This window comes from Haplochromis burtoni, unplaced genomic scaffold (genome assembly GCF_018398535.1).
Source record: "Haplochromis burtoni strain Fernald_Lab_line unplaced genomic scaffold, NCSU_Asbu1 Contig_215, whole genome shotgun sequence".
In the NCBI taxonomy this organism is placed as follows: domain Eukaryota; kingdom Metazoa; phylum Chordata; class Actinopteri; order Cichliformes; family Cichlidae; genus Haplochromis; species Haplochromis burtoni.
Genome location: NW_024582576.1, coordinates 475164 through 498442, shown reverse-complemented (window position 1 = coordinate 498442; position 23279 = coordinate 475164). Strand labels below are relative to the sequence as shown.

General features: G+C 40.2%; 2 protein-coding genes across 2 annotated transcripts; one reads left to right on the top strand and one right to left on the bottom strand.

The window, feature by feature from the left end:
* Positions 1-10878: 10878 nt before the first annotated feature.
* LOC102302466 lies at positions 10879-12261 on the bottom strand (the record flags this gene model as incomplete). Its single annotated transcript, XM_042226499.1, has 3 exons — positions 10879-11728; positions 11875-11911; positions 12042-12261. Coding segments are annotated over 3 exons (987 nt in total), but the record flags the coding sequence as incomplete, so codon positions are not given.
* Positions 12262-19507: 7246 nt separating this feature from the next.
* On the top strand, positions 19508-23041 carry tmem254 (transmembrane protein 254). The gene is made up of 4 exons (XM_005936849.3): positions 19508-19647; positions 21519-21622; positions 22163-22222; positions 22437-23041. The coding sequence occupies exons 1-4, from the start codon at positions 19561-19563 to the stop codon at positions 22555-22557; spliced, it is 372 nt and encodes a 123-aa protein (XP_005936911.1). The 5' UTR covers positions 19508-19560; the 3' UTR covers positions 22558-23041.
* Positions 23042-23279: the final 238 nt, after the last annotated feature.

The window sequence follows — 23279 nt, the reverse complement described above, 5'->3', positions numbered from 1 at the left end:
GCGCTTAGCCTACTGAAGAGGCGGGGCTTGGGTTTAAAACCAAGGGGCTCCGGATAAAGTACAGTCCGCCTGCTGTGAATGCCTGGATCACAGAGTAATTACACTATTTACGCTTCTTTAGAAGGATCCCGTGTGCAAACATTCGATTTCTGTTAGGGGGTGTCACAGGAAATAAAACAATATCCTGTTTTTGAGATAAACTTACCATTAGTTTCCACACACACACACCATCTGAATCGTTCTCAATCCAAGGCTGGTACAAAGTTTGTCTTATAAGCTTCACAGTAGGATGTCCATGGAAAGAATTTTACATTAAACATCCTTTAAAGTATCAATAAATCTTTAAATAAAGACAGTAGTGATATATGTCGGCCAGACATGCATGTGTCACTGAACACTTGTTAATAAAATGAAAGAATATACCCAGTCTGTCGGTTTGGAAATGGTGTAACCTAAGTCTAAGTCAACATTCAGCCTCTAAATTTAGGCGTCTCCCTCTCTCTCTGTTTGCTTTTCACATGACTTTGTGGCTGCGAGGATGAATAGACGATCCATCCTTACTGTCCTGCTGTGTGTGTGTGTGTGTGTGTGTGTGTGTGCGTGTGTGTGTGGGATGGATGGAATATGCGATATGTGAGATGGGACCACGGAGCTGCAGATGGAGACGCCACAGGAGGAGGCATGTGTTTATGAAAGAAGTGAAGGAGGCACACAGATTTGACCTCTGCAATGCAGTTGGCCAGGTGTGGGCTGTCTCCTTGAATTAGTGCACCCCTAGCCATCTTAATAAGGAGCGACTCTTTTTGAAGTGAAAAGGAGTGAGCAGGCACATGTGAAGCCTATTTTCTTCTCTCTCCAAATCTTTGTCTCTGCTTTGTGGGCATTTAAAGAGTCAAGACCTGGAGAAAGCTAAGGGGAATCCCAAAGTCAGCTAAAGACTTCTTAATCTTAAAAGTTTGGGGCAACAAGAGACAAGTTTGTTTTGAAGAGCTCGTCTCGCTTAGACCACACATTTGATAGCGCTGTTGCAGTCCGTGTTCACACCTTATCTTTTGTTTTATTTCTCAGTTTATAAATGTGAGATGAGGCAGTGCAGCAGCAGAACAGCAGTAAAATATAACCACATCAACCAGATACCATCTTCAAGTGAAAACACAATCTACATTTATAATCAGCCAAGTCACAGTTTGGCAGGAAACGTCTCATATCTAGAAACTGATTGTGTGAAAGAAAATAATAATAGAGTCAGCAAATAAGCACAAGCCACAGTAGCACAACACCAGTTTGCTAAACTTGCAGGCATTTAAAGTGAGATGTCAGAAGTCAGAGGCTTTACTGTAAAGTTTTACAACATCAATAGTTTCTATTCTTCAATCTATCTCCCCGTGTTGTTAAAACTAATCTTGATAACCGCCCACCCCTTCCCTCTATAAGATGATCTCTTGGTTGATGGTCCCTAGGCGACTACGAGCCGTCCAATCAGCTGAAGGGGGCGGTGCCGAGGATTCTCCTGCTATCATCACATTTGACAGCTGCTGCAGCGGCTCACATGACCAAACAACAATTACCTCATACATGTAGTACTCCTGCTGAAGGTGTTACATTGGAGGCACCGCTCCCTGCGTTGGGCTGGATGGTGGCGGGAGGAGGAGCATTCATGAAATCACTGTTATGATTTCACTTCCGGTAGATATCAGTGGGTTTTAAATGACAAGGTTAATTATAGCCTCCAGTCAAGCCAAGCGCCCACCAGATGTAGCTGCTATATGGCGCCTTTCATACTGCAAAGTGACAACACCTGCATAAAGTTGGATGTTGTCTATCATCATGGATCTTTAGCAGTTTTAACCTGACTGATGTTCGACATGTTAATCAATGCGTTTGAGTGTTTTGGGTGACCACGCGTGCACACCTTCCACATATTGAGATATGTCCCACTTCCTGACGTGAGACACGTGCCTCTCGCGAAGAGATGCTGATTTATGGATGCGTCACCCCTGAAACCCACAGATGATTACCGGTCAGGTCAGCAGCTGAAACAGCTGAAACAGTTACTGCAACGGGGAGGAGATACAGGACACCATAAAAACAAACTTTCGCTTTCAATCATGCTTCTAAGCAGTTGAGACGATTAAAATGAAAATTCCGAATTTGAAATTTGCCTCCTAGAACATGCAACTGTAGTATGAATTTAAAAATCCTGGGTGATTTCCAGAAAAGCTGTTCTCTGAGCTTCCCCTCTGACCTATCCCAGCCAGGCAAGAGGAGGTGGGTACACCATGGACACATTGACAGCCTTCACAGTTTCTCATGGCAAGGCAAAGGATGTAGAAACTGCATGAACTGTGATCTGATTGTTCAGAATGAGGTCTGTATTTGACTTAAGACACATGTGGATGTGGGCCAAAAAAGAATCAAAGAAGATCAGAAGTTCAGAGAGAGGGTTTGCGCTGTTTAGATTTAAAAAAAAAAATGGAGGTCTAACTGGTGTCTAACATTGCTGCTGCTGTAAGGTGAAGGTGGCGTAGAAGAGGATGAAGTGGAGCAGCGTGTGAGTGGTTGGCCCGTAGAGGCCAGGAATCAAGATACAAGACAACAGAAAGAGAACCAGGTTACCTTGAAAACACACGGGTGACAGATTTGAACATAATCAGCAGACTTGAATGGGAAGTCCTTACAAATATGAATATTGTCCAATAAAGAAAAAAGTGCAAATAAATTCGTGTGAAGCTTCCATTATGTTTTAAGGACATTTCACGAAGGACACATATTGTGTTCAGCCATAGAGTATGTCAGTGCTGGCAGGTACCTCAAGACTTTGCTGCCGGGGAGTTCATTAGTGAGCTGCTGACCTTATTTTCTGTGTGAATGACATTTAATATCAACTCTCTATTTCTGTAAGGAGCCAAGTTTAGAGGTGCAGGCTGCAATAAAATATGCTCCACTGTTAAATTCTGCATGTCACAGCCTGTAAATCTGTGTGTTCCCAACAGACAAAATGACATTATGATTACATGCATTTAATGTACATAGTCAGTTGTGTCGTGTTGCATCGGTCTGGCTGGCCAGCGGTTTGTTGTTCTATTTTAGTAAAGCCAAATAAATGTTAGAACTCTTCACTCTCACGTCTCCTATCCAGTTTCCTGATACTATCTTTCAGATGGTATAGTGCACATGTATGCAGACAAACACTCACAAGAGCTCCCTCTCTGAGAGTGACCAACATCAGTCACAGTGGAGACGTGTAAAGCGGAGAGAGTGGTGCAGTGCAATCACAGAGTGCTCAGATGAGCTCCTAATTTAGCGCGCGTAGCCTTCTCGGACTCCCTGGGAGGGTTTGGTTAAATTACAGGCCATATTTTTAGTGAAGGCTAGGCTTCATGCCTGGAACTGCCAGGGCAGCTGAGGACCATCACTCACACGCCTGTCAGCCCCCAGTTTGCTCAACATCGGAGCTGTTAACGCCTGTGAATGCATGTGTGTGTCTGGTGAGCAGGAGCAAAATGAGGCCATTCTTAGAAACGGTCACATTTTTATTGCTTGATGTGAGCTTCTGTATGTGCGCCCTGTAAATATTAATTACTGGGAACAACAGTGTTGCTTTGGATCGCACGGATGCCGCAGACAGAGAAAAACCAAAGAGGCCAGAAGTCTCAAGTGGCAACCTCCAACAGCCAGAAATGAAGCCAATAAGGAAGTGCCAGAAACTGCACTTCCTCTAATGGCAACTTCAGACTAGTAAAAACGTAACACATTCCCCTTAGACTCCCATATATTCAGCAAGTAGCATGTTTATAGCCTGCTGCGAAAAAATGGTTTTGTTATGTAGAGCTGATTTCTACCTTCATAACAACTCTACAGAGTGAAGATTTTTCACCGTGTTTTTGCTGTTTGCACCTTCTGGCATTATCTTATAGATCATAAGGAGGAACTGTGAGGTACACTACTCTAAGAAATTTGTGCTTAGGTTTTGGTGAGTGAAGCTCCGGCATATTATTTCTGTGTTGTTTAGCAGAAATCTACACATAAACTTTACTGCCAAAAGTATTTGCTTGTATGCTTTCACACACATATGAACTTGAGTGACATCCCATTTTTAATCCAAAGAGTTTAATATGATGTCTGCCGAGTCTTTGCAGCTATAATAACTTCAACTCTTCTGGGAAGAATGTTTTCTGGCGGCAGGACTCTGGGCAGGCCAGTCAAGTATTTCTACACCAAACTGGCTCATCCGTGTCTTTATGGACCTGACTTTGTGCACTGGTGCACAGTCATGCTGGAACAGGAAGGGGCCAACCCCAAACTGTTGCCACAAAGTTGGGAACATGAAGTTGTCAAAAATGTCTCGGTATACTGGACTATTAGGAGTTCCTTTGCCTGGAACTAAGAGGCTGAGCACAACTCCTGAAAAACAATCCCCCCTTTACCAAACTTTACATTTGGCACAGTGTGGTCCTGGCAACTGCTAAACCCAGACTCATCCATCTGATCACCAGACAGAGAGTGGCCATGGCCATGTTACCTGGTGTCACGTTTCCACTGCTCCTGTGGCCATGACTGGAACATCTGAATTTAGTGATTTGTATGGGTGCATAAATACTTCTGGCAATATAATGTATATGTGCCTTTACAGTTTATAGCTGTTTCTTGCAAACCAAGCTTGCATGCATTAATTGATAACCCTCTACAATCTCTCATATAAGTACATTCACAAGAATGTGGGTCATGCCATGTTACGCTGGTCTTAGACACTTCCAGCGTCAGATGTGGCCACAACCCTCATCACGTGAAAAACTCAGCTGATTACGAGTGGAAATCACTGTGTCTGGAAGTAGCCTAACCCTGAAACAGATGCTAAACCTCATGATGTTGCACACCACCGAGTGGAACCAAGTTTAGGTTTAGAGGAACCGCTTCTGTTAAGCAATCACTTCTAACTATAAGGGCAAAAAGAGAAGAAACAAGCAAAGTCATTTACAGCAAACAGAGACAGATGATTAGCACCATAAATATTTTTTTTCCAAACAAGGTCCCATTAACAGAAACATCTGATGGTTGGTGGTTGACTCATAAATGTATTCAGCGTGTGGGGGAGCTGTCAAAGGATCATGTGAAATATGTAGCTCAGCTTTTCATCAAGAAAAACAAACATCAACAACATTTCTCACTTGCATTTCTAAACATGGAGCAGTGGCAGTCATGGCAATGGCGTCGAGTAAGATTGATCGTAGACACATTCGCCGTGTTGTGATTATGAAACAGGCGGGATGATGTGATTCTGTGTGGCCCTGGTGTCGTTCATTTTGGTTCAATCTAAATACATGGACTGTTATTCCATATGGCAACAAAGAACAATCCCTGTGTCATCCATCATTACATTAGCAAGGTGATACAGGTTTTGACAGGGAATTGATAGGTTGCCATGGTAACTCGTGTTGCACACCTGATCCGAGTATCAAAGCATCATCTGCTGAATTCAATTCAATATCATTTTATTTATGTAAAGCAATTTCACAAAAACATTCATCTCTTTATATTTTATGGCAAAGACAACATTATTAGAGAGATAACCCCAGTCGTCATGGCGTCTCCTATGATCATTTGGCAACATTGGCGAGGAAGAACTCCTTTTTAACAGGAAGAAACCTCCAGCAAAAAACAGGTCTAGTGTGTGAAGGGAGGGAGAAGACAGAAGCAGGAGCACAGATAGAATAGAATAGAATAGAATAGAATAGAATAGAATAGAAAATAGAATAGAATGGAATAGAATAATCCTTTAATTGTCCCACAGGGGGAAATTTGGTTGTAACAGCATAAAAAAAACCCACATATACAAACAGAATAGGACACAGGACATAGAACAGAAACACACAAATTTTTACATATTTACATCATGGACAATAGTTATCAAAACAGTACTGTACAGTTATTAAAATTAAAGTACAGATATGTGGCAAACCCAGGTTGTAGTGTGCAAACAGCGCAGGAAATTGAAAGATGTTTAAATAGTTATGAATATTTAGAATAATTAGAAAAGTACAGATTGTGTATTGTACCTGTGCATTAAAAAGTACATTTAACTTCCAATAAGTTAGTGTATATACACTGAGAAAAGTAATGTGCAAGTTATAACAGTATTAGTTGTTTGGTTTATTGGTGCAAATTACAGCGCTGATGTAAACATCTGTTTGTTGGGAGCAGTTTTGATTTTGCAGTCTGACAGCTGCAGGGAGGAAGGACCTGCGGAAACGCTCCTTCATGCATCTAGGATGCAGCAGTCTGTCACTGAAGGAGATACAAACAAGATACAAAACTACAAAGAAACAAAAGTATAATGCAAGTATAATTTCCACTGATTTCACTGTTCCAGCGCTAACTATAAACTTTATCAAGAAGGAATGTTTAAAGTCTAATTTTAGAAGTACTGAGGGTGTCTGTCTCCTGAACCCAAACTGGGAGCTGGTCCCACAAGAGAGGAGCCTGACAGCCGGAAGCTCTGCCTCCCATTTTACTTTTAGAAACTCAAAGGAACCACAAGTAAACCTGCAGTCTCAGAGTGAAGTGCTCTGCTGGAATAATATGACGTCTTCAGGATATTTTATGGGCTGATCTCTCAAGACTATATAAGTGAAAAGAAGGGAAATGGCATTTCCAAACATGCAAACAAACTGGCAAAAACTTTTAGCTTGGCCTCATGACTCGTGTCAGTGGACAGAACTGCCATTTCATCCTGTTTAATCCTGTCAGTCACAAGGACGGACTGAAGTTTGAATTATATTTTTATAATAGCTCTTTCCTGGATCTCAAAACACACCCATAGGGGGACAGCTGAAACAATCTGGGAACCCATCACTTATGATCTGACGACTTAGCTTCTTAGTGATCGGCTACTGTTTCGGGGAACAGATAACTGATATCCATGCCAAGACTTATTGAGGGGTAGTTCAAATAGAGAAATGAAATAAGTTTAAAAACCTGAAAAGCTGGCCATATCAGGGTCACTTTATATCACTTTTTCAATATAAGCTGAGTCTGTTACTGAGGACTCGAGGGGGGGACGGTTGTTGAAAGAGAAACACAAATAGAACTGCTTTCAATCCTATGTTGGTTCAGTAGTAGTATTCTTTACTCTCAGCTGTCTGCATCTTGTTATTATGCATCATGTGCTTGTGAACACCTGCTCGGCAATAACAGTCTGCAACATTTCCTCTGCTGATCTATCTTTAGGGACCACAACAGGCTGAAGAGCCACGTTGCCTCCTGCGTCTTAGCCTATTGTGTGTCTCTTTTTTTATCCTAAGGGACAGGAACCCACGCCAGACTCTAACAAAAGGACAACTCCCTTCCTCTCATCTTAAGGATGAAGGCAGGAGGCCAAAACAGTACAAACAATATACGCACGTTTCGCTGTTGCAGGAAAAACAGTGCAAAGCCTCGAGCCTGACATCCTGTGTACTATCCTGGGCTTTTTCCTTGGCGTGTTTGATAAGGAAACATGTGTACAGGTCATCAGGTCGGAGGAAGTCACAGGACATTCATGCAGAGAATATAAAATGATGAAATTAAATTTATCTTGACCTGACAGGTTAACCTTGGCTTTTAGGGTCACTGGTGCTCGGGGAAAGTAAACAGAGTGGCTCTTTGTGAAAATATAAAATGTGGCACTATGGACTGTTCCTACAGACCAACAAACAAAATGTAAGAAAATAAATTTCAGATAGCTTATAGCCCGTCAACATGATCTTACTTACATATCTATGATTAACACGGGTGATGAGAGAGGTCTCCCTCAAATCCCCCAGTGAGTCCACAAAGTTCAAATATCTAGCCAACGCATCCGATCAGGAGAACGACATCCATAGTGCACAGTTCACAGTGTAGCCAGCATTGGTCCCCCAGGGTTCAGCTGTCAACATTAAATATTACTGCAACATCCAGAGGTTTCTGGTGTAACCCTGTATATGGATGTAGCTACCATAGCTTCACCCATTAGTGATTACCCAATGTGAAGTTTCAAGCGGAGCAATTTTGCTGTCTCCAAAAACTCCAAAACTGAGGGATACACCACGGGATGTGGTGTATAAATTACAGAGAAGACCCAACCACAAGCATGCCCTGCTCTATTGTCCTTATCCAGTCTTTAAGTCTGACATCATTAGTCAATTCTGGGCCAAAACTCTGCTTCAGGTCCCAACGTCAAACAAACACTGCGGCATCACTGAGAGTTACAAACTGTCCAGATTCTTTCATCTTTAATCAAATGATCCGTGTTGCTTCTCTACCAGGTGTAACAATTAAGTTTGACATCCAGGCATCCATGAAAACAGAATTTTGACGGTGTTAGAAGCTAGCAGGGAGTTCGCTTGCTAGTTTAATGGGCTGTAGTCACATCATATGGTTTTAGCTTTAAAATGAATAGTGCTAATAAAAACCGAGAGAGGCCGACAGTGATCACTGACTTCTTTTAGGGGCTTGTTCAGATTAAACAGAACAGGATACAAAGCATTCAAACATGTTAAAAACACAACAGCCTTAATAAATGCAGAGTAGTTTGGACCTGGAAGCAGGGTTCATATGTCATCACTTAAAGACCAGATTGGCTCTAACAGGGAACATAATTTACAAAATAAACTTCATGTTGTATTCAATAGATGTGAAACTAGAGATAAAGCCCATCAACTCATCACAGATCTGCAGACAATTGCCCCAAAGACTTCTGTATAAACACTCCCTTTTTGAAATCACAGGAGTCGCCCCCTGTTGGCGATTTGGAATATTGCATATTTAAAGCACTTAACAGTACTACGTTTAACCACCATCATATTTGATTCATACACTTCTACATCATCAGAATGTAAATATTGAAATTATATTGTGAGTTTAGTTATTTTCCCTGAGTGATTTATTTTTTAGTTTTCTTGTGCTTACGAGTTCTGATTAGATCGTTTAGTTCCTTTTGCATTTCCCCCTTTGATGCCTCTCTGTCTTCTTCCTGCGTTCCCTGTATTTGATCTGTCATGTCTATCATGTATGATAAGTTCTGTCTCCGTGTTTATTCATCTGTGTTCCAGTCGTGTCTCTCGCTCCCTCTGCTCTCTGTGTTCAGTCAGTTGGCTTCTTGTTGTGTGTCTCATATTTCCTGTTTTATTTTGATAGTTGCTTGCCCCGTGTTCAGTGCATTCAGTTTTGCTTCCTCCCCGTCTCAGTATGTTAGATCTGTTCCAGCTGTGTTTCCACTTCCCTCGTTACCCCTCTGTGTATTTAAGCCCGTTGTCTTCCTCTGCTTGTTGTTGCTTTGTCCCACATAACTGTGTGATTTCCTCCATGCTTGTGGTAATTCCTAGCTCTCTGTTCCAGTCTTTGTTTTCCAGTTTCCTAGCTTTATTTCCTTGTTTATAGCTTCTAGTTTTTGGTCGTTAGTGCCTTTATGTTTGAATATTTTTTATACAGTAATATAAAGCTGCATTAATCTAGATTCTGGCAATCTGACACAAATTTTCACTTGGATTCAAGGATGACCTGACGGAAAACTGGTGGTCGGAGTTAAAGTTCACTGACATCATGTTTTACAAAATAAATAAATAAATAAATACTTCTCTCTCACCTCTTCAACACCATAACTCTGGAAAAAATGGGTTGATTGTATTTTAGACTGAAGTGGTCACACTAATCTCCTCTTGTGATGCAATAATCGACAAATATCTGTGTTTTTGTCAAAAAAAATGCAGCCATGTAAATCGATTCCTTCACCAGACTCAGCACTTCATGGTTGCTTGTATCACATATAAAATATTAAAGTAGAAAAGAAGTTAACCTCCTTGCCATGAACAAGAAGACACTCACAGGTGGAAAAAAGAGAAATGAAAGGCAGCACAGGCAGAGAGCTGATAAATATAAAAGCCTGTAATAAAAACCAAATAACTGGGTGGATATTTTTACCCGCTCACTATAGTTAACAGGAACTAAACTGAAAACTAAAACTAGCTGTGAAAAAAACATCTTTGTTCAACTTGAACTTGAAAAACTAAACTAAAATAAAATTTAAAAAAACAAATAAACTAAAACTAAACTGAATTCAAGGCAAAAAAAAATACTAACAAAGTAGAAATTACAGAACAAGAATCACTGTATCAGGATACCATGATGTCACAGTACTGTGCTGTAAGTTATGAGTCATGGAGGCAATGTGAACGTTCATTTAGAATAAACTTTATTGGCAAAACATGCGAACATAATAACAGAATCATAATCATAGTTGTATATTCTCTATATTATCACACACTATATATCAGCCATGTAACATAAGAACAAAGCTTAACAGAATCAAATATATTATATCAACATCTTCATTTCCCAAAACAATAATTAACCTCACAGAGCTTCAGAATCTTTACAGCAAACAACATCCTCTGTTATCAGATCCTTAAAATTAACCAATCAAAATGGAAACATTATAAAATAATCATCTATAGATTATTTTCGTTATAATTATTTTTTAAATAAAGTCTTATTACAGATTACATGTAATTTCAGCATTCATTGGGATTTAACACGTTTTTATATTACGCTTCATAATGTCTCTGCACAAAAAGAAAATCCCCTTTTTCTCATATTTACAACTCACAGGCACCATCTACTGGCTGTAGAATGTGACCTAGTTTCCTCCCCAGCTTCATACCAAATCTGTCACATCTGGACAGCAGCGGCTGTGCAGATGTGAGCAGAGCCAAATCTCTGGTCATGAATTAGCTGAGAGTACATTCTTGGAAAGGGGAAGCCAAGAAAACAGTATTATGCAATATAACTATTGATTTTTGTTTAGTTCTTTTTTTTTTTACATATATATATATATTTTTTTTAAGTAAACTTGAAGAAAATCAAAAAAAAAATCAAAAAATGTGCAGTAAATACTGCAAAAACATGGCCTTTTAAAAAATATTTTGAAACTATTGATCCTACGTTAAACACTTGAGCCATTAAAAATACTCATCATAGCCATCAGTAGTAAGGGGGCTCCTCTCCAGTGACTCCGTTGTCCAGTCCATTTCCTCCCATCCATTCCTCATTCAGCTCCCATATGATATCTTGCAATGACAGCACTGGCAGTGAGATATCCTGGACCACTGGCGGATGTCCTGCATCCCTGCCGTACTCAAGAGGTGCTGGAGTCGGAATACTCCCCATCTGCGAACTCGGAACTTCCAGACAATCCGTTGGGCTGCTCTCTTGGCTGCTGTTGAAGAATCCAGAATCAGGAGTGTCTGCTTTGAATATTTGAAGGAGCTCATGTATGTCTGAACTTGGGTACATGGAGGCGGCCTGGCTGGAGCTTGAGTTGTAGCTTACCATCTCCATGGGAGGCTGATGCCATGCAGGAACCCCAGTGGAGTTTTGGCAGCCTGGCTGAGGCATGTATTCCCACAGGCCTGAGCTGGGGTTATTGCCCATTGAGCTTCCTGGTTGAATCCCATACGCGGCTCCACACTGTCCATATGCTCCGGTGGCATTGAAGGCAGGAGGAAACTGTCCATTGTTAAACACCTGCTGCATTTGAGGTGCGAAGGCCTGTGTGTGGTGGTGAGCCTGTGAACTGTCCGCTGGGATCTGAGACTGGCACTGGTCTTTGCTGGATCCTTTTGATTTTAGGGTGCGAGCTCTTCGGTTCTGAAACCACACCTGGACGGGAAATGAAGGAAAAATACGTGAGCTACAGCTAAAGCACTCCATTCTGCTGTGTTAATAATCATCTTTCTCTTTTAAGCAGAAGCTATCAGCTGTCAGTGTGTCTCTTCCCTCAGATAAGCTCCTGATAAAAACAGCTGGTGTTATCTCAACAGATAAAGACATACAGTGACCGCGGTATCAAGTCCCCACACAGCAACAGCGGAAGACGTACAAAGTCCACGAGGGTCTTTAACCAGCTTGCAGGTCAAATAATGTCATAATTATTGTTATTTTATTAAACAAAAATGAAATCCTAACCTAATCTAAACTTACAAACTGTATTTATTTCATCTTTATATCTTTCTTGCTCCATCAACAAATATTTACCTGGATGCGGGACTCGGGCAGGCCTGTGGTCTGGGACAGGTTCTCTCTGATGGTGATTCCAGGGTATGGGTCAGTCTCGAAGGTGGCGCGCAGCAGCTCCACGTGTTCTTTGGAGAAGCTGGTCCTCTTCCTGCGACTGGCAGTGCGAGATGAGCCGTTGCCAGAGGCCACAGGATTGGCGTCATCTGTGGAAAGGAGCGAAAGCAGATTTTTCCATCAGATCAGACGGGATGACCAATTTTCTTGCTGTACTATCTTAGCAGCTACATAAAGATGTAAAATGTGGTAATCCAGCTGATAGCTTTCTTGTGATCTTGTTGGAGTGAGTCACTGTGCAGTATCCCAGGAAGCTGACGGTTCATCCAAGTGCAGTGTTTCCAGCAGGACAAATGTTTCTTCACTCATCTAAGTGACTCTTTCAGTCTCCAGACATCACTTGGATGAGAAACGCTGCGTCCCAATGAACAGATTCAACTTTCTGGGATTTTAAAAATTGTCAACCTGGATGACTGAGCATGCAAAAAGCACAGCACACAGTGCTTTTTGCTGAAAAACCTGAAAACACACAGTTTAGTTTTTCTAAGTTTTCAAATCTGGAGAGCAGCTCTTACCATTTGAGTCCTTCCACATGGCAGCAGCTAGAATGGATCTCTGGATGTACAGCAGTTGAGAATGGAGGTCGCTCGTCTTTCCCTCGAAGTGTCTCTGAGTGTCCCCTGTTTACCTCTGGTCACCTTTTATGGGCTGTCACCTGAGGGCTCCACAGGGGATCCCGGTGACATCACGACAGCTGGATGGCTAACTCGAAGTACCCCCACCCCTTGACTCCGGCCCCACCCTCGTACCCATTATCACCTAAGTTGATTGATCGTCGAAACCAGTTAATTAAAATACGACCTGCATGTGATTGTTTGTGTTTCAGGATTGTCGGCACATGATGGCTCCCCAAGAAACAGAAAACATACAGAGCAAGATAGAGCGCGAAGATTAGCCAGCAACTTTTCTGTGCACATATTTCTATATCTATACACAGTTATATATTTTATTATGTATTAGTTTGTGTTTTTGCATATATTTTTACTTTGTTGGTGTTATATTTTATTTGTGTTAGTGCTCTGTGGTTTCAATCCAGTAATGTGGCTCAGTGAAATGTGCATCAGAAGTGTTATATTTTCACTTAAAGGAGGCCACTTTAGAAGCCACAAATATGGCAGCAGGGAGTCATGTGATTAGTTTTAAACAGTCTCCTGATGATTAATCAAAACATTAACAATCTTAAAAAGAACAAACACTTTTTTTTCTCCAATTGTAAAATAGGACTGAGTTGAAGCTTGTCTGTCAGTGTCTTTGCTTTGCTCTTCATATGCAAAGCACCAGTTGAGCTGTTATCACGAGAGAAAAAACAAAGAGGACCTTCTTGATTAATTGTCCCGGTCCAACAGTAGCCTCAGTAATTGGTGTGTGTGTGGGTGTGTGTGTGGGTGTGTATGTGGTGGGGAGAGGGGGGCAGATTGTTTAACATGTCCAGGCCTTGGATGCAGTGACCTTTAACCTTTATGTGTCAAACTCTCTTTTCTGTCTTTAAACTAAATCACATATTACCTCCCGCACTTACTATGCATCCCCCCTCAAATGTTTGCCTAAGTGTTTGGACACTTTTTCTGCAGCTAGATTTTATTGATTTTTCTAAAATCAAGATATGCGGTGCCAGAGAGCAAAGTGCCAAGATCTGTAGTATGCATTATTAAAACACAATGCAACTTTGAAGTCTCTGTGAGCTATCTGATACAGGCGTCGACGTTTTAGTGGTTATCTGTTCCTGGAGCAGAATCAATGTCTCGGTGTGTGAGACCGGCTCCATTAAGTCCCCCTTAGTTTTTTTATCTGTGGGTCCTATATCCAAATCCCATCACACATCCATTATCAAACTGCAAAGTGATGGGACCTTCCACCATGACCAGTGTGAGGTAATGTTTTTAGCGGAGTAACTTTACCAACTGGAATAAATCAGATTTTTATTTTTAAATAAAATGAAATGCAGATCTGTCTTTGAACATAAATGCCATGGGTGAGTTTGCACACAATGACGACGTGATTAAAGCCAGCCAAGCAGCTGATCAGCCTACAGGTTGTTCAACTAATGGAAAAGAGTCTTAGTTTGATAACAATGCCTACAGCGAGCTGCACAAACAGCCATCTGATCAGCTTATTAGTCATTTAAATTGCAGATCCTCTAAAAAATGAAACAGTAAAAAAGTGCATTGCAGCATAGTGGAGCGATTCACTGCACTCTTAATGCTACGATTATGACTATTGATTATTGCAGGTTTTCTGTTTATTTCCACAAGAGACACATGCAACCTTTTATTACTTTCTTTATAATTGATGTAACGTAATACTGGAATATATATACATATACATATATATATATATATATATATATATATATATATAACATCAACCTTTAATTCTCTGTGCAAAAGAGGAGAAGGACATCTGACTTGTTATCAGTGCAGTTCAATAGCCAGCATCCATGATGGGAGGTGCATTAAAGCACAGAGCATAGCTAACGTGTACATTTTTAGGCATCAACCTTTATTTAACCAGAAAGTGGAACTCTTGAGATCAACAATCTCTTTGACAACAATGTATTCGGTTCAGACAGTCAACATTAACTTAGCAATATTTTTTGTCAGTGCAAGGTCCACACAGAAAGGGTGCCAGGGTTCAAACCCAGGACCCCCCTGCTGTGAGGCAACAGTGGGCCCAGTGGTTTTCCGTGAAGGCTCTGTTTATTTAAAAGAAGGCAAATATCATTCTGGATACAACAGCATGCATTCTGCTGTAAAAGCTGTAAAATGTGCAAGAACAAAAGAACAATTACATAAGAAAAAACTTCAACACTTTTATGTGTATCTCTGCACTGACTTTAATTTGGTTTGAATATAGCTTATAAATTCACAAAGGATTAATGGAGAGCTAGTTTAGCACAATGCATTATATAAATCCAGTGTGTCTGTTTATGCTGATAACTGTCGTTGTATGTGATGGTTTACAGTTTTAAAACATGACTGCTGTCATTTCTTGACACCCACTGTTTGTCTCAAAGATATTATATGTTAAATTCTTCGCAATGAAATATTATGGCAGCTATAAACAAGTACTGAAAACAACTAGAGAATCAGACCTGTCTAAAGACATTCAAAAATCCTTTAACCTCACCTCAGGGTGATCAGTTTCAGTCTAAACTCCGTAGCTTCGTAGATGAGTAAAAGCACAGATGTAAAATTCTACAAAAGAAAAAACCCCCAACAAACTCGCGGAGTAAGACATTCAGGTTATATTTTAATTATAACTGACATTAATTACTGGTATTCGTTTATTATTAGCAATAATTTTTTGTTTTGTTTTGGGAAATATTCTATTATCATCAAACTTTTCTAGACATTTGTGGAAGAATGCGTCTTTCTGAAGGTCTTGCTGAGTTGAGCGTGTTTCTGTAGCAGGATCCCACTTTTGCAACGAGTCAGTTGATGAAATGTGTTCGCTCCTAGTTATTCCGCGATCAGCTGTAAGCGGGGTTACTGCTAAGTGGAAGCGTCCAGGAGCCACAGCAACTCCGCCGTGAAGTGGCAGACCCCGTAAGGTTACGCAGCGGGGCCACCGAGAGCCGAGCGCGCACAGTGAGTAAAAGTCGCGCTGATGACTTCATGTTGAGTCCCACGTCTTCTGTGGCATTAAGAACGAAAAATGAATGAAATAAAATAGAAACGAAATAAGTAACATTATTTGTTTTATCTAAAAAGAAAAAAGAAGGAAAAAAAACTGCTCTGGAAGCTTCATGGCATGGATTTCTGTGACCGAGCAGCTCCTTTGGGTGTAAACGTGAAACGTGTCATTTTTCTATATAACCTGTATAATTAACATAAGCAGGACAAGCCGGTCATTTGCTGCTTTTACCCTGCGCGTTATTTAGTCTTCAGAATACCCAGGCTGCCGTGATTATTGAGGCAGGAATGAAAAATCGCTTTACTGAGATTATTGGATGTCTAGTAGTTTAAAAAAAATTAAGAGAGAGAATGAGTTGCATTTTAGTGACGCACAAGCAGTCTCCATCCTTAAATGCGCCAAAGATCTACATAATCATTTGTGAATTTATATGTATTATTAACATATTTCATTTTATATGGTATTTTCAGCACCATTGTGCAGCTATAGAGACAACCCATAAACTGGAATTTTTAGTTTTCAAGTTAATTCATTTATTCAGGTGTTCAGGGCAATGCAAAAACTCCAAACTCAGCAGAGCTGCAGAAATGATAGCGCATACACATGCTGACATGCATGCTGAGACACTGACATGCAGGACGATTAAACAGAAGTTAAAACTTAAAAACGTCAAATAAAAAAAATAAAATAACAAGCTATATACACACAGACCAAGTGTTTTCTTCATGCGTTACCCACACTTATTTTTTAGCGTTTCATTTTTGTTATTTTCAAATGACCTTTACTCCGATCAATTCATCAAGCACTAAGAGTAACGAATCAGGCAGCCGGAGGCAGAGAGGCTGGCTGCGCGCCTCAGCTGTGCTCGTCCTTGGGGTGCGCACAGGTGACTGCCGCTGTGACCGCGGGTGAAGCAGTGCGCCTGGCGTGTGGCTCTGAGATTTTCCCCACTCCTGCTTTAAATCACTGCCCCGAGGTAGCTGTTCACAGGAGGCCAAAACAACCTCAGAGCACTGGGTAATGCTCCGGACAGTCCCCTGTTTGGAGTGTAAGTGTATCTCTTGGTTTATAACCAACTGATGTTTGTGTTTTACTGCAGTGCATTGTCTCCCTTTGTGTAATTTTCTACAAAGAATAAATAAATAGCTGATTTAAAAATAAATGAATAAATAAAAAAGGCTACTAGCACTGTGCCATCAACCCCTTCCCAGCCCATCCGCAGGTTTATCCCTATGGGGACTAGAACAGCAGTAGACTGCAGTCATGGGTACAAGTGGTTGATGTGATTATTATATAACACTGAAATAAGGTAATTTAACTCATTAAATCAGCTGTATTAAGGTAAAATTGAAATCACCCTTGTTTTCTGCTCTGCAGCCTTTAAGTTTACTTTAAAGTTGTTTTTGCATTAAATTTCCTCAAGTGTTTTTTTTCTGAAATTCACTGAAAATCGCTGTTATCACCAGATTTGTAATTAACAGGTTTTATGTCAGCACATCAGTTTGAATCCTTGCCAAGTCAGCTAATCTTATCGAGCTCCGTTCAGCCCTCAGTGCCACACAGAGTAAGCAAACAGTCTGAAGTCCACGTAGAAGCAGAACTTAGCAGCTGATACTAAAACATCGTTAGAATTATGTTAGCTTACCTCGCCTAGCTTCAGGCACTTGAAGCTAACATGCAAGCTAGTCTGTGAATGCTGAGGGTTAGCATGTAGCTAATATACCTTTGTTTGACCAAGAAATAGGCCAAACTCACCTCAAAACGTTTTCAAAATGCCTTCAGAGAACTTGCAAAGTACTTCTCCTCCGAATTAAAAAAAAAAGTAAATAAAAATAAGCAGGGAGAAGTTTTTAAACTGATATAATTATCAACAGTTTATATGTTCAGGCTAAACTCTGTAGCTAGGTAGATGAGCAATGCCACAAACTTACAAGATACATGTAAAATAATAAAATAAACAACAGAATTTGAAACTACAAGAATTAAACTCAAAACAATTATTTTTTAAACATATTAATGACCACAATTCATTATTGTTTTTGTTAGTTTTATATTACAGTTTGGCTTCTGATCATGTAATTTATGTTTCCATGGAAACTTTTACTTTATTCAGCATATGTAATTCATTTTTAAGAGGGACCAAAACACCAAAATAATTCACTTTAATGATATTAAGTGGAGATGTTTGGTTATGGACCCGTGAGTGTCTTTAATAAAGCGACACTAAACTAAACTAAACTATACTATAGGAACCTTGCAATCACTGAACTCTGTATATAAAAGTATTCTAGAGTCAAATGTGATGTCCTCTGTGTGACAGCTAAAGCTGGGGCCAGACTGAACCAGGCAAACGGACAACAATCCCAAGCAGCAAATCTACAGTAAAATGATTGGAATTATTAGATGTGTCTAATAATGTGTATATACACACATTTTTCATCATATTCTTACATGCATATATCCAAGATTCTTTTTTAGATATATATTTTATACCTTTAGAATTAGAAATGCACCAAAATTTTGTTCTGATGTGCCCTAACTGGTGGATGTTCTGAATGATAATAAAGAGGCTACTCTAGGCTACTCTATTTTTTATTCCTATTTATTCTATTTATCCCCTTTGTATATTTTATTTATATTTGTCTCAGAATTTATATATATATATATGTATATATATATATAACAATTCTGTAACTGTAACTTTGGTCATTGCTGTGCTTTTTTTTGGAAGTCGAATTTCCCAGAGGAACCCACCCGAGGGATTAATAAAGTTCTATCTTATCTTATCTTATCTTATCTTATCTATTCTATTGTAAAATAAATAATAGCTTGAGGTGTTGTAATGCTCTGGTCAAAGTCCTCAACCTGTCTTAAATGCTGTGGTGGGACTTTACGAAAGCTGTAACAAACCTCAATGAACTGAAGTAATGTTGTACAGAAGAGTGGGCCAAATGTACTCCACAATGATAAGTGAGAAGCTGATAAAGTCATAAAGAAAATGATTTCTGTGAAGTTTTGCTAGTCTATGTGGTTCTGCATAAATCATGGGGGTAACCTACTGTAGTTTTCACAAGACTGCGGAGAGTCCTTTTTTTCCACATAATATTTAATTTAACATTTCTTCAGTACTACTCAGTATATAGTGACACTTATAGGACTAAAATTTATAAATGCAATTTTTCAAAATTCATCATTCAGTCTGAATGCCGACCGTTCAAGATCATTCTTTCATTCAAAGTAATGCAGAGCAAGTAGGAAAGCATGAGCCATAGATGTCCCTCTGTCTTCCTCTTTCTCAGATCTGGATCGTTTAACGTTACGCGTAGATATTCAGGTAGGCAACAGTGACAGAGATGGAGAGCGACAGAGAGGAGGCTTGGGGGTTCTCATCAGTGCGCCCAGGACCCCACAGTTACAGCTGGATACCGAGTGCCGCCTGGTGACTGAGTGTGAGAGCTCCCCCTCAACCTATTCCTACTTTAACGTAACATCACTTTAACATAACATCACTGCTCAAAGTGCCTTCCAAAGGAAATGACCTGGGCTACCGGATGGACAGTCCGCTGATTAATGAAACTATCCTGTCGACTTAAATTAATTTAAAAATAATATTTTTAAAGGTAAAGCGATAACTGTCATTATTTCAGTAAAATTCCCCCGTTTGTGTAGTAATCTACAAAAAAGGGGGGAAAAAACTGCCCGGATGGTTTAAATATCCGGGTTTAATTGCACGGTCATATTTGTACGGGGCAACAGAGAACTACAGCAGCAGCAGCAGCGATGGCTACAAGTGATGGACGCGATTATTTTCAGAGAGCACGTCTCTTCTGGATGGTCACCGTGTCAGTGGCGCTGATATATTTCGCTGTAAGTTCGTTAAATCACCTTTACTTCGGTACAACTGAGATATTATTACCGTCAGCCTTTTTTCCTCTTATTTGTAACTGCTCGCGGAGCCCGTAGTTGTGTTGCACAATATGTACTCCGGGTAATTTTATTTTTCTGAAAACTTGGGGGCTCGGGGAGAGTTTAGTCCTCCCTGTTGTGGATTGCTAATGAATTTTTAAATGGGGAAAATGTTTAAATATCGGCAGGTTATTGTATGGAGTCATTGCCAAGGGTGTCGATGTAAAAGGCTAATCTTATTGAGGTTCATTCAGTTCTCGGTGTGACACAGGTCAAAAAAACAGCTCAAAGTCCACTGTACGTGTTAACATTAGCAGCTGATTCAAAACTCAGTTCAAGTTAGCTTTCTTTCATCAAGGCTGCCCTCGGTCGTGCTCGGTGAACACTGAGCTGTCACGTAAGGGGCGCTTAAGCTAACAGGTGAGCTAGTTTGTACGTGTTGGGGTTAGCTTGTAGCTAATTAACCTTTTGTCTGGCCAAGAAAATATGGCAAAGTGACTCCAAAGGATTCATACCTGCTTTCCAAAGTATTGCCATTAAGGAGAAATGACTCAAACGGGGGTAGATGGAGCATAACAGTTTAAATGTACAAACAGTGCGATGGCCCTAAGGTGCGAACTTTTCAGAACTGAAAATACGCGAATTTAAATAAGTTCCACTGTGTTGAAATTACTTTTAATGAAACCTTCTAAAATTGGTTTAAAATTTGGCAGTGTTACTGTTAAGCAGAGGAAATGTTGTCAACCTGTTGCCAGGTTTGTTTATTAAGGTAAATGACAGGAATGTTGTGGCTACCTACTCTGAAGTGCTTTTGTTTTGTGCCTTCTACAATGTCACTGTTCTCATATCCATGTTTTCTTAAATGGTGTATTTTGCACCTTGGGAATGGACAATGGCAGCAGTGTGTTCTACTTGTCAACTCATGTCTTTAAAAAAATGTTTTTCATGAATATTTATCATTAAATTAAGTGGTTGGAAGCTGAAGATTTTTATAGTGTAGAAGATTAGTAATTGGGTCAGAGACCGCAATTATGCCTACGCTTGGCTTTCTTTGGTATAACTCAAACAGCCAAACACTGAACAGAACTGATTTTCGTGTAAAACTGACATATTTTATGGCATTTTGCACAACAAGGCTGCACTCTGTAGTGTATAAATCGGCTACAGTCATGATCTAAACTGCTGGAAAGAGTCATTCATAGTACCGTTACACAGCAGGAAAATAAAATGATACACTTTATTATTGCCACTGTGGAGTCTTCTCATTAAAACAGCACGTCATTGCCTGTGAGCACCGAGAGAGTCTGATGTTGGCAACTCTGGGCACCATGGAGGGGACTTTCAGCAGGAAAAAAATACGACTTACTGTGGTCATATGCATGCCATGAAATGAGCGTATATGTCATACAGTCATTAGAAACAAAGATGTCTTTGAACAAATCAAAATTCTCACACAGTACTGAGCAGAAGTTCTGAGCCACCCATCCTTTAAACTTATTTCTTTAATTTTTTTTTTAGAACACTGGGCCGAAGTATGGCAGTTTACAAAAATGTGCAAACATACATGCAGTTTATAGGGCAAAAACAAAGCTTAACTGTCGTCTTCACATTTTGAACTCTCCTGGCCGAACTTTCATGTGATTTCTTTAAGTAGTCTTTGGGAATAGTTCTCAAGACTTGAAGGCCATTCCAAAGGTCTTCTTTGAGCAGGGAAAAAAACTTCAAAAGACCTTCAGAATGATTGCTTATTTAAAGATATTGCCCTTCAAAAAATTAGAAGGAAGTTTTGTTTATTGCATATGGTGTTTTAAATGCCTTCTTTCTGATTCCAGTGCACAGTGTTTGCACCAGATGTAGTCCCATTTGAGCTCCTTGGTCCATTTGGCACCTTCTCCAAAAACCTTGCGTATAACCATCCTGACCTACTGTACAAAGGGTAAGTAATGAAGCACTGACTCCTGCAAACATCCAAACAGAGAATTCTGGTAATGAGGTTTGGTCGTTATAGCTTTTGTAATGAAAGCCAATCACTTTAGATCTAAAGCGACATTTTTCTAATGATGTGCAAATCACCAGACCCCCCCCCCCCCCAACACACACACACACGTGGATCGTTGACGCCACATTCATAGGTTGCAAATTGGCGCTCATGCTGCGGAGTAATAGGACAACAATCAGAGCTTAATGTATTGTTGTGGTTTCGGTCACGTGACTCAGCTGCTAAGTCGGTCTGTTCAAAGGAAAGGCAGCTGGAAGCCATCATCGAGACACTGTTGGTTGAAATCTGAAACGACTGATCAATTTAAGCTTATCAGCACTCTGTGATTAGAACAGCATGAGGGGAAAACTTGTTTTCAGACCAGAAAAGTCCTCACTGTTAACTTGTGGGTCTTTTTCCCCTTTTTGGAAGCATGTACATTATCCTAGTTTTAAACGTTATCACTGGAGAGTTGAGCTTCCTTTTTTCCTGTTTCAGGTGGTGGTTGACCTGTGCTATTCATCTTTGTGAGGCCCTGGCTGCACTGAAGTTGTGCAGGTAAGAATGCAGGAACCTTAACATCCAGTAGGTGGTGCTGCAATCTAATTTTTTTTAGCCCAATTTCATGTCAACATGTACATTTTTGAATTAAAAAAAAAAACAAAATGGCCAGCTGCATTCAAATTGTGCATAATTTTCTGTTTAAGGGTTCAACAACCATTGCGCATATGATGAATCTACTTCCTAAACACACATTTACTTTTTCCTGCAGTAACAAAGGCATCAAGGACATGTCCACTCGGTGCCTGTGGTTTATCCAGACCTTTCTGTTCGGCTTCGCCTCCCTCCACCTGCTAATTAAGTACGACCCAGAGCGTTCCAAGCAGGACTGACCTTACCGGGAGAGGCCTACAGAACAACACATCTGAGTCTAGAGACCCCTTCTTGGGCCCTCAACTCTTTCCACTGTTCACTTTGATTATAAGATCCTGCTGGAGAGCATGAAATGGAGCAATACTCTTGAGCAGTTTCTTTAATAGTATTTCTTTTAATATAATTCTAAAGACATGGTGCAGTACAGGTGGGTTGGTTTTGGGGGGGGTTTCCTTTTTTCCTCTGCTGCTTGGATGAACGTGATGCCTGACAGGTTTGCTGCAGATGGTATTTTGCCATCATCCTCAAAAGTGCTCTTGGATTATATGAAGAGGGGAGATGCTGTTAAATTTGCCTTTCTCAGATTAAAGTGCTGTGATTCATAGTCTTAATGTTGACACTACAAAATGAAGGATGAGTGAACTGAATCCACTGTGGGGTGTTTTCTTTCTTCTTTTTTAAATAGCATTTGTGTGATTTGAGATGAATAAAAAGTGGACTCACCTCTGTGTTTATTCAGTTCAGATGTATTTATGTCGTGGCAAACCAAAACAGTTTTCCTCAAGGTGCTTTATACTGTGAGGTACATCCCTTTCAGTAGTCCAGAGAAAACTGCAATTAAATGACCTATAGGCAGGTACTAGGTAACAACGGGAAGGAAGAACATCCTTTTAACAAGAAGTCTCAAGACAAAAACTTAATGACCTCCTGTTGTGGTGTAAAAACATGGGGCATCCTCAGT

Bases quoted from the DNA above. Each gene is read 5' to 3' on its own strand.
- tmem254 (XM_005936849.3), top strand. From the start codon at position 19,561: ATGGCTACAAGTGATGGACGCGATTATTTTCAGAGAGCACGTCTCTTC. The intron at 19,648-21,518 runs GTAAGTTCGTTA...TTCTGATTCCAG, and splicing joins TGGCGCTGATATATTTCGCT to TGCACAGTGTTTGCACCAGA. The intron at 21,623-22,162 runs GTAAGTAATGAA...TTCCTGTTTCAG, and splicing joins CCTGACCTACTGTACAAAGG to GTGGTGGTTGACCTGTGCTA.